General features: G+C 49.3%; 1 protein-coding gene across 1 annotated transcript in view; it reads right to left on the bottom strand.

Moving 5' to 3' along the window:
* Nucleotides 1-11,338, bottom strand: part of C2CD2 (C2 calcium dependent domain containing 2) — a 74,795-nt gene that overhangs the window by 27,297 nt on the left and 36,160 nt on the right. The window contains exons 4-8 of the mRNA XM_037741992.1: nucleotides 11,158-11,271; nucleotides 8,068-8,172; nucleotides 7,336-7,458; nucleotides 3,045-3,168; nucleotides 762-870 (exon numbers count right to left, since the gene is read on the bottom strand). Of these exons, the coding sequence (XP_037597920.1) occupies nucleotides 762-870; nucleotides 3,045-3,168; nucleotides 7,336-7,458; nucleotides 8,068-8,172; nucleotides 11,158-11,271 (575 nt within the window). The remainder of the gene's footprint in view (nucleotides 1-761; nucleotides 871-3,044; nucleotides 3,169-7,335; nucleotides 7,459-8,067; nucleotides 8,173-11,157; nucleotides 11,272-11,338) is intronic.

Genomic DNA, 11,338 nt, shown 5'->3' with positions numbered 1-11,338 from the left:
CATTTTTTAAAAATTTTTAGTAGAGAAGAGGTCTTGCTTTATTGCTCAGGCTGGTCTTAAATTCCTAGGCTAAAGTGATCTTCCTGCCTCTGCCTCCCAAACCGCTGGGATTATAAGGATGAGCGCCCATGCCCAGCCCCTTTTTCTATTTTGTTAGGTTCTGGATTCAGTCAGAGGCACCCTCCCTTTCTGCCCAGGATGGTGTGTGTGTCTCTAAGAGACCCAACAACAGCTCCTTCTCATCAAGTCAGGGCAGGAGAAAACTGACTCTAAGAGCTGCCTTTAAAAAGAAACTCAGGTTTGACCTCAAGCTACCTTTAAGATGTTTAGGACATCATTTGTTTTTTGTTTTGTTTTGTTTGAGATGTAGTCTCTGTCTCTAGGCTGGAGTGCAGTAGCACAATCTCAGCTCACTGCAACCTCTGCCTCCTGGGTTCAAGTGGGTCTCCTGCCTCAGCCCCCAAACAGCTGGGACTACAGGCACATGCCACCACGCCCGGCTAATTTCATATTTTTAGTAGAGACAGGGTTTCATGATATTGGCCAGGATGGTCTAGATCTCTTGGCCTCGTGATCTGCCCACCTTGGCCTCCCAAAGTGCTGGGATTACAGGTGTGAGCCGCTGCGCCCGGCCAACATCATTTAACTTTTTTGGTTTAGTGTTTTGGCCTAAACGGTGCTGCAGAATGATTTCAGGATTTGGCGCTCCTGAACAGACGCAGCATGGACGTGCAGGCCCGCAATAACCCGGCCAGACTCACAAGGTGAATTCCTCTTCCCACGTGAGGTCCGTGGTGTTTTCCGTCAGGGTGCTGGAGAACCTCTGAAGAGGATCGTTCAGCTGCACCACGCACACTGTGTTAATGTGGCCTGTCATTAAAGGAAGCACATCACATTGGTGTTTATTTTTATTTTTTAAACTGCGTGAAGCCATTGTATGCATGGAAAGAAAGGCTAAATTAAATGACTAAGGTTGAGGCTTACCCACTTCAGAGAGTGGGAATTCTTTCATTTGCCATTTTCAAACTCTCAAAGCACCAGCCTTTATCAGGGTGAAATAATTTTTCCCACATTTGATATCAACAGCCCTGGGCTGACTCCAAGTGCCTGGCCCCCTCCGCCAGTGCGGGCCACAGGTTACCAACTTGAGGGAGTCGAAGCTCACCTGTTGTAGACACAGTGTTGGTATTACGTAAGAGTCAAAGGCCAGAGCCTCACAGTCTGAATATTCAGAGCTTCAGTATCATTGGCGGCCGAATGTTTTGAGGGTTAAATAAGGTTTATGAATTTCGTCTGCTATATGTAAGATACGTAGGGATGGGAGGGCACGTATGATGAGGATAACGGCAGGTAAGATGGTTCAGACTGTTTCCATTTCTTGAGCGTTCATGGTACTGGTGTGAGTTAGTTCTGTTGTATTAGGGAGATGATATATAGGACTCGGGAGCTAATTAGGAAAATAATTATGAGGGCATAGTCATGGGCTCCCAGGGGGACCATCCCCGAGAGGCAGCACCATTACATACAGAGGCCTGGTCCCCACTTTTGGATAAGACTAAAGCTTGCCAAAGCCGAAACATCAATTCCTGTTGTCTCCTAAATTGGGAGCTACCTCACGGAGCACCCTTTTCTCGCCTTACACAAGACAGGTGCTGCCGGGGTATTTGACCCAGGTGGTGGGACATGTCACTATCGCACAGTTCTTTCTGCTTTGAGACAACGCTTCTCCCTGCAGCACACGGTGCCAATACACTGTGGAATCAGTCATTGCGAGAGTGTGTGGACCCTGACCCACGCAGCAGGAGGGAGGAGCATCCTACGCAGATTCTCTACTGGGCTTTCACAGTCACTCGTCAAGGGAGGCTCGGGCCCAGGCATGGAGACATCCAGCAGAGGCAGGAAGGGGGCCTGGCCTCAGGGCAGGTGTGTGTGGGAGCTGAGACCCCAACCCTGGCCGGCTGAGTCCGGGGAGCCCACGCTGAGCCACTAGGCAGTACAGGCTTAAAGGGCAACACGCGGCACTTTCACCGAAAGAAATCCTCGACAGCTTGGCCCTGCACAGTCTCGGCTGCTAGAGGTGGCCTATTTGTGCTTTTGGAATGGAAGAAGCCCCTTGCAAATAAAGGTAAGTCCCCCTTCACATGCTCGGGCAACACAATTTGCTCCTGTTCTTGGCAAAATGGAGTTGCAGCATAAAGAGGTGCCCTGTCCCGAGTGACTCTGTGTCCAGGGCTCAGCAATGATTCAGAACCACCCAGAAGGGGTCATCCGTTCTGTGTTGCTTGTCTTGGTTCCAACAGCAGCCATGGCCTGCCAGCACCGGAGTCCCGAGTGTGGCCGAAGCCACTTGATGCATCAAATCCCCGCTTCACCCACATTCTTTTTTTTTTTTTTTTTTTTTTTCTGAGATGGAGTCTTGCCCTGTTGCCCAGGCTGGAGTGCAATGGCGTGATCTTGGCTCACTGCAACCTCTGCCTCCCAGGTTTAAGTGACTCTTCTGCCTTAGCCTCCCAAGTAGCTAAGATTACAGGCATGCACCAGCATGCCTAGCTAATTTTTTGTATCTTTAATAGAGACAGGGTTTCACCATGTTGGCCAGGCTGGTTTTGAACTCCTAACCTTGTGATCTGCCCACCTCAGCCTCCCAAAGTGCTGGGATTACAGGTGTGAGCCACTGCGCCTGACAGCAGAAGCTGCACCTTGGTCAGGATGCTCGACACATACATATGGGTTCAATATTAAAAAAAAAAAGGAAAGAAAAGAAAAAAAAGGATCACTCCAGACAAATGAAAAAGGTAAAACCAATTACACTCCGTTCTCCCACAGGACTTCACACGTGCAGAGATAGGATCGGATTTTTAACCACCTCTTGTTCCTGTTACATTTTCAGGTGCTTTCTGCAACAAAGGCAGGGCTCCCGCCGCGGCTCCATGGGAGGATGCCACCAGAGAATCTAAGCCCCCTGGAGCCCACCTGGCAGCCCCCGACTCTGCTCAGGGGCAGGAACAGCCCCATCCAGGAGGCAGGATCCTATCGTCACCCACCTGAAGCATCAGGCTCGCTGAGCAGGAAGGCGCGGATGCTCCTCACCAGCAGCTTTAGCTCGTGAGCCCGCGGAGGTTTGGGAGGACAGGATTCCTGAGCAGTCGACGGAGCACACTCTAAGTTCTGAAAACATAAAGAGCATTTTATTTTTGGTCCTCGTGGGGAGACTGAGGACCAAGGAAGTAGCTGCTGGACTCCTGTTATGGGGGGTGGCGGGGGTGGGTATCTACAGGAAAGTCTGCACAGGCAGCTTGAGCTCCAGTCTCTGCTCTGAAACAATGCCCCTTCTCATGGGAAGGGAGGGAACCGATGAGCCACCACCATCCCCAGTGTGGAGCATTTTCTGTCCTAAACACAGCCAAGTACAAGTAGCAACGCGTTCAGCTACAGACAGGGTTCCCAAACCTTACTGCAGGGGGAGATGGAGCTCACTTTGCCATGGGTCTAAACCATCCGACCCGGGCAGGTGCTTAAGTGCATGGGGACCTCCTCTGCCGGCTGTGGGCGCCCGCGGCTGCTAGCACAGAGCAGGACACCAGTCAGATGGGAACGGCCAGGGACGTCACCCTACACCTGTTTCCTGCCTCCACACAGAGTCCAACGTCCACGCGAGGAATGTCTACGCATCCCCTAGCACTGCACAGGTGAGGGGACAGAGGCAGCGGCAGCTGGGACCAGCTTCCATCACATCACATCCTCCAAAGGCACCAGGGCGTTTCCAACAGAAAGCACCCCAAATCTGGAAGAGCCCAGCTTCAAACCAGCATTTCCCAAACTGGGTTCCACCTGTCACCCACTGCCAAGAGTGTTCTTTTTCTCTCTCTTTTTTTTTTTTTTTTTTGAGACAGAGTCTTGCTCTGTTGCTCAGGCTGGAGTGCAGTGGTGCAATCTTGGTTCATTGCAACCTCTGCCTCCTGGATTCAGTGATTCTCCTGCCTCAGCCTCCTGAGTAGCTGGGATTACAGGTGCCTGCCACCACACCCAGTTAATTTTTTTTTTCTGTATTTTTAGTAGAGATGCGGTTTCACTATGTTGGCCAGGCTGGTCCTGAACTCCCGACCTCAGGTGGTCCTATCACCTCGGCCTCCCAAAGTGCTGGGATTACAGGCATGAGCCACCACACCCAGCCAGAGTGTTCTTTTAAAAGAAGCTCTGTTAGTTGCAAGCATTTGGGGACCCAGAGGGTTTCTCAGAGGTGGCGTCAGCCCCCATGCTGTGAGAAGTTTTCAGGCAGAGACCCTGGGTGCTGATGTGACTGAGCACTTCTTGGGGGAAATGCTCACTAACATCTCAAGAGACACAGGTGTTCTTTCCCACCTAGAAAACACTGTTCTGAGCCAGGCACTTCCCAAATGTGAGCTGAGGGTGCTGGAGCCCAAGAAGGAATTGCTGATGTCCCTGAAATCCAAGGACATGAGCACTGGAGACCGAGCAATCTGCCTGTCTGGGACGGAGATGAACCTTCCTTCAGTTGCTGAGGGTGATGGTCAACTGTATGTGTCGACTTGACCGGGCCACAGGGTGACCAGACAGTTGGTCCGACATGATTCTGGGTGTGACTGTGAGTGTGTTTCTGGATGAGATTAGCATTTGACTCAGCACACCCAGTGATGCACGGCTCTGTCCCTCATGTGGGTGGGCCTCATCCAGTCAGTTGAAGCCCAATGGAACAAAAGGCCTGAGTAAAAGGGAACTCCTCTTCTTCACTGCTTGAGCCAGGGCAGGGTCTTGTCCTGCCTTCAGGCTTGGCTGAAACAGTGAGTCTTCACAGGTCTTGAGCCTGCTGGCCTTTGGAATGGAATGTACACATCTGGCTTTTTTGGGTCTCAGGCCTTCAGACTCGAGCTAGAATGACCCCACAGGCTCTCCTGGGGCTCCGGCTTGCCAAGCACAGACACAGATCTCAGGACTTAGCCTTCAAAATTATGTGAGCTGAGTATACACACACACACACACACACACACGGCCTTCAAAATCATGTGAGCTGAGTGTACACACACACGCACACACACACAGCCTTCAAAATTGTGAGCTAATTACACACACACACACACAACACAGCCTTTAAAATTATGTGAGCTGATTACACACACACAGCCTTCAAAATCATGTGAGCTGAGTGTACACACACACAGCCTTCAACATTATGTGAGCTGAGTACACACACACACACACACACACACAGCCTTCAAAATTATGTGAGCTGAGTACACACACACAGATACACACACACAGCCTTTAAAATTATGTGAGCTGATTACACACACACACACACACACAAATACATACACACAGCCTTTAAAATGTAAGCCAATTACACACACACACATACATACACACACACAGCCTTCAAAATTATGTAAGATTACACATACACACACATACACACACAAAGCCTTTAAAATTAGTGAGCTGATTACACACACACACACAGCCTTTAAAATGTAAGCTGATTACACACACACACATTCACACACAGCCTTCAAAATTATGTGAGCTGAGTACACACACATACACACACACACACTCTCCCATTGGTTCAGTTTCTCTAAAAAGTCCTGACCAGTATTTTATATATATATATTTATATATATATATTATATATATTTATATATATATAATATTATATTATACATATATAATATATATATTTTATATATTATATATAAATATAATTTTATATATTTTATATAATTATATATATATAATATCCTATTTTGATAAATATAAATTTATATAAAAGCATGATTGAAGTTATGATTGTCTGGGTCCTATTATTTTTTAAATTCATGGATTCCAAAAATATATGACTATTTTATGAAGTTGCATTCATTCGGATATTAAAGGTTTATTGTCATATTCAGAACAGTCACTTCTGATGTGAGATAAGCTACTGTGACAGAATTACTGAGAGGGTCAGTGCTGGGACTGTGCTCTCACCTCATGGCCTGGTCCCCTCCATCTGGAGAGGCTGAGTGCCCCCGGACCTCAGGCCCCTGGGAAGCCCCCCCAAGACATCCACACCCCCTCCTGCTCTGCTCTGTTGGCCCAGCGCCCCTTCTGCATGGCGCAGGCTTTGGGACGGTGATGATGCTTCCTTATACTCCTGTGACTCCCAGGGCCAGGGCTTAGCACCAAACACTGCCATCAACTGATATCTGTTCAATGAATCAGTCTTTAGACTCTACCTACTGACAGCTGGTGATGTTTGCCCTAATAAGAACGGCAGATCAAAGACCGGCATCACACAAGAGTTTATATTTTCAAACTGACTTCACTAAGAGTTAGATAATAAAGACAGACTCTGTGTGTGTGTGTGTTGAGATGGAGTTTTGCACTGTCACCAGGCTGGAGTGCAATGGCATGACCTCGGCTCATTGCAACCTCCACCTCTTGGGTTCAAGCGATTCTCCTGCCTCAGCCTCCCAAGTAGCTGGGATTACAGGCATGTGCTACCACGCCCAGCTAATTTTTGTACTTTATTAGAGATGGGGTTTCACCACATTGGCCAAGATGGTCTCAATCTCCTGACCTGTGATCCACCAGCCTCGGCCTCCTAAAGTGCTGGGATTACAGGCATGAGCCACTGTGCCCAGCCCAAAAATATATTTTTTAAACTTCAGGGCCTATATGTGCCTGTTTTACAGAGTCATGATAAAAAAGTTCAGCATATGACGGAGAGAACTCACCTTAAACAAAGGATCGTTGATGTGTTATTTAGGCCCATTAGGTTGACCAGGGCAAATGCTCTGGATGAGAATTTAACCAGGAACGTGAGTAGCACCCTAATCAGATGGTGCAGGAGGGTTCTAGAATGAGGAGGGAGGCAAGCGACATGGAAAAGGGGGTCGCACAGACGAGACTAGCCTCCTTTATCATCCACTGCCAAAGGACACAGACCTCCAAGAGGCAGCAGCTACTGCAGGCAAGAGCAGGGCAGCAGGCTGGCTCCATCTCTGTCTATCCCACCCACTGGGCTCTGTTTCCTTCTGGGGCGATGTTCTCAACACTGGCTGGTTTCCCAGGTACCTTAGTCCTGGAAGGATGAGGTCTCAGGATCTGAATGGACAGGGAAATGTCAGGTTTTCCTTTCACTTCATGGAGCTTTGCAGCCCCATGCCCCAAACCTAAATCTCATGCCCACCATCACTATCCCAGCAAGCAAGTGTGCCATCTTGGCTCTACTATGGGAGGTGGAGGAACGCTGGAAAAGCACACAGATTCTCCAAGAGAGGCTGGCATGGCCCCTAATGGGGTTCAGATGCACCCGCAGCACCCAGGTGCGTTTACCTGAGCTTCCTGTACATTCATGGGCTTGGTGATCAGAAGCACTGATGGAGAGGCAGAACCAACCAAATGCTTCAAGAGGTCCTTCAGAGTGTCCGACACCATGCGCATCTCGGCCACCTGGTCCTGGGGAAAGAGGAGAGAGTCAACAGATGGGCTTTGCAAGCCCGCTTCCTGCCCCCAACCTCACACCTTCAGAGGACTAAAACCAAGCAACGCAGGAAGGAAATCGCCTTCAGATTTTAGCTCTGTCTTTGCAAAAACTGTAGAAAGGAGTGAGGCACTGCCCTTGGAAGCAGCCTTCGGACTCAGCCCAAGTCATGTGTGCAGTGCCCTCACCGTGGGAGAGGGGACTGATCATCAGACGTGGCGGAGCATCGAGGGGGTACCTACAGTGTCATTACCCTTGGGTGCACGAGTGCTAAAATAATCCCCAGCCATTAAATCCACATCTGGGGTGGGGCAGGGAAAGCTTCAGGATTTTTTTAAGTGATCAAGTGACTCCAGGTACAGCCCTGCATTCGATCCATCAAAGCCATCCACCCGCTCACAGGCCCCGCCAAGCCAAAGGGCCCATCCACATCCCAAGAGGCCCACACCAGCCTGAGAAGGGGTGGCTGGGGATAGGGGAGGAGGCCACCAACACCAGCATGCACTCGGTTCCCCACTGCAGACAGTCCTAACTCACATGTGCTCTCACGCCAATGGAAGAATCGTAAAACCTTACAGACTGACCTCCCCCAGTGCTTTGGGCTGGACAGTAATGGCCATTTCGGGCACACTCATGAAGGACCAGCTAATCTGGAGGTCCTCTTTCTTCTCTTTCAGGTGGAACTCCAGCTGTTAAAATAAAAGTTATTAGAGGGCTACTATTTCCACCAAAGCCTTAATGTGCAGGTGTGTGTGCATGTGACTGTGTATGTGAGCATGTGTGTATGCAAATGTGCATGTCAGCATGTGTGTGTCCATGTGTGCATGTATGTATGTGAGCATGTGTGTGTGTGCACGTTTGTGCATGTTTGTGCATGTGTGCGTGTGCATGTGTACTTGAGCATGTGTGCAAGTGTGCATGTGAGCATGTGGCCTGTGTGGGCACGTGTGTGTGCATGTGTGTGCCTATGAGTGTGTGTGCATGCATGTGTGTACCTGCTCACTTATTCACTTATTCCGTTTTCTATTTCATAGAAAACTGCTGAGCTTTCCACTTGGCATATTATGTGCTTTCAAAATGGAGAGCAGGACCCCAAACTCCCTTTACCCATTCTCCTTCTGCCCCTTGCCTGGCCTCAGCCTACCCCTCAAAGAGGGACCTCCACACTGGTGGCTGACAGCCAGATGTCATCAAAGCCCCACAGTCTTTTGAACATGAATAGCTAGCTGTGCTTTGGGTTTCTCTTTCTGGGAGTACCCACAAGGCATAAAGGAGAGAGGAGTGGGAGAAGGGCCCAGGGTGCCTCATTCTGACCCTGGACGTGGGCTGCCCTGCTCCTGCACTCACGCAGCCCAGAAGATTCCATGTGGAGTGCAACGGCGTCTTTACTGTCTCTTGCCTGGGCCACCACAGCAGCCTCTAAGTGGACTCCAATCTCTAAGGATGGTTCCACCCATCCAGCCCATTTGGGAAGCAGAACAGTGGCCCCCAAAGAGGTCCACACCCTAATCCCTGGAACTTGTGACTGTGGGACCTTACCGGGCACAGGAGACTTGACAGGTGCAATAGGGGAAGGACCTCAAGATGGGGAGATGACCCTGGGCCCTTCAGATGAGCCCAGTGGAAACACTGAGTCCTGAAGAGTCGGGGAGCAGAAGGGCCGGGTATGTGGCATGAGGACTGCATGCCTCCCTGCTGGTGTGGAGGTGGAGGAGGGCACCCTGAGCAGAAAAATCGGGTGCCTCAAGGAGCCGGAAATGGCCCTCCGCTGACGGCCAACAAGAAAATGGAGCTCAGTCCCGTAATCCCACGGAATGAAATTCAACCAACAACCCCAAAAGCAATGAACAGATGCCCCGTGACTGCCGCTACGGCAGGCAGCCCGACGGCACCTTGAAGTGGGCCTGGCTGGACATCCAGCCTCCTTCCTGGTGGCTTCCCCAGTCTGTGCTGCCTGAAGCTGCTCATGGTCATTTGCATCCGTAGCCACAGAAAGCTAATACCGCACCCTTCATTCTCCGGCCAGAAGCTGTGTCCAACGCGAAAATCTTAACTTTGGGCATCTCCATCCCTTCCCACTCCCAAACAAAAGGGAAGAGTGACTTTTGATCATCTGGGTACAGGGACTCTCACCTCATGCGAGAAGCAGGGTAGAGAAAAATGATGACTTCTACTTCATAACCATCTCCACCCTGCCTTCCTTGCCTGGTAATTCTAGGAAAAAGTTAGGTAATTCCAGGGGAAAAGTGCACTGTAATGGTTTTGACACAGATGGCTGAGTCGATGGAGACCACTCCTGCATCTCTGGTCAGAGGAACATCAGAGAAGCAGCCACACCTCCTGCCACCAGCATCAATTATTGACCCATCTCTGGCAGCTGCCCCTGCCCTGAGAGGCAGCCCACACACCGGTTTCTAACTGTTAAGTGATCAAAGGTGCAACTGTGTTCCTTCTGTGCCAGCTGCTGAAAGTGGCAGGAACACGTGGATATAATAACACAATGTCCGAAATGACATTTCTTCATTTGTGTTTGTGAGCCTGTCTGGACTCATTCAGCTCCAGAACGTGCATCAAAGGTTGGGTAAATATGACCCAAACTTTGAAGGCTATTTTCTAATCACACTGTCCAAATCATCTGCGGGGTGCAGGAGAGCAGGAACACCTCACAGGCCCACAGTGCCAACTCTTCACCTCTTCCATTGTCTCAGAGGGAGTGCAGCTGGGGTGGGGCTGAGGAACTGGGGGGTGGATTTCAGAAAAAAGCCACTTAGGTAGCCAGGAAATTTTGTCAGTGCTGGCTATTGAAAACCATGCTTTTGTAGGAAAAGCACATGGGATGCCATCTTCCCTTGCGATTGAAAATTCGGCATGACTTGAGCTCATCCCCCAAATTAAGAGCCAAGTCCAAGGACACGGGGATGAAACAGGGCACGGGACTAGCAGTGACCCTTGAAACAGGTGCAGACATCTGCAATTTTTAAATACCAGCTAAACAGGAACTCCAGTGAATATTCTGCAGGATGTGAGGGCCGCACAGCTCAATGATGATTTGGGCATCTGAAGTGTCACTGGCTTTACTATAATTATAGATCTGTAAGCCTCTCTCTATAAAATTGTAGAGATATGTATAATTATATATGCACCTTTATTATTATGTCTATTATAAAAACATGGAATAATTACTAATAGTAATACTAATTTTTTAACTTATAAAAATAATAAGGGAGTTCTTTGAAAACTGACTTTGCCAAAAACTGAAGAGAGGACTGCCCCACCCCAGCCGCTCAGCTGTGTTTCCAAGCTGCAGCCCAGCGCCGGGTTTGGAACTGGCCCCGTTTCTCATCTCTGATGCCGCTTGCCTTATCCTATCCATCAACAACACCCCGACTCGTTCAAATGCCTGAAAGACACAACCTCTGGGTTTATTATAAAAATATGTGTGTTTGTGTGTGTGGTGGATGTGTGTAATGGATGTGTGTAGTACATACGTGTGATCATTTCCTATGTATAAAATACTATATGGAGGCTTAGAGTCTGAAAGTTATGACATGAATGGGAATTAATAAAAACATGAATCGTTACAGCCCTGTAACTCACACCATGCTCACTCTTCACATTTCTGAGAACTGTGACTTTGACGGTTCTCACAAATTGCAAACTCTACACATCTTTACCTGTAAATGGAATGGGGAGAGCCGCACGTCATAGAGCCGGCATCCAGCACCCGAGGCAGGCTTCTCACTGACCAAGAACTGAATGGCCTGGCCCACCACGTGACAGACCACCACCTGGAGGAGGCACAGGTAAGGGAGAAATCTGTATCCAACAGAAAAGACAGCTCGTATGTGGCTTTTT

This window comes from Cebus imitator, unplaced genomic scaffold (assembly GCF_001604975.1).
Source record: "Cebus imitator isolate Cc_AM_T3 unplaced genomic scaffold, Cebus_imitator-1.0 Scaffold112, whole genome shotgun sequence".
Lineage (NCBI taxonomy): Eukaryota > Metazoa > Chordata > Mammalia > Primates > Cebidae > Cebus > Cebus imitator.
Note: the sequence above shows the minus strand (reverse complement) of the source record. Positions and strands in the feature narration are given on the sequence as shown.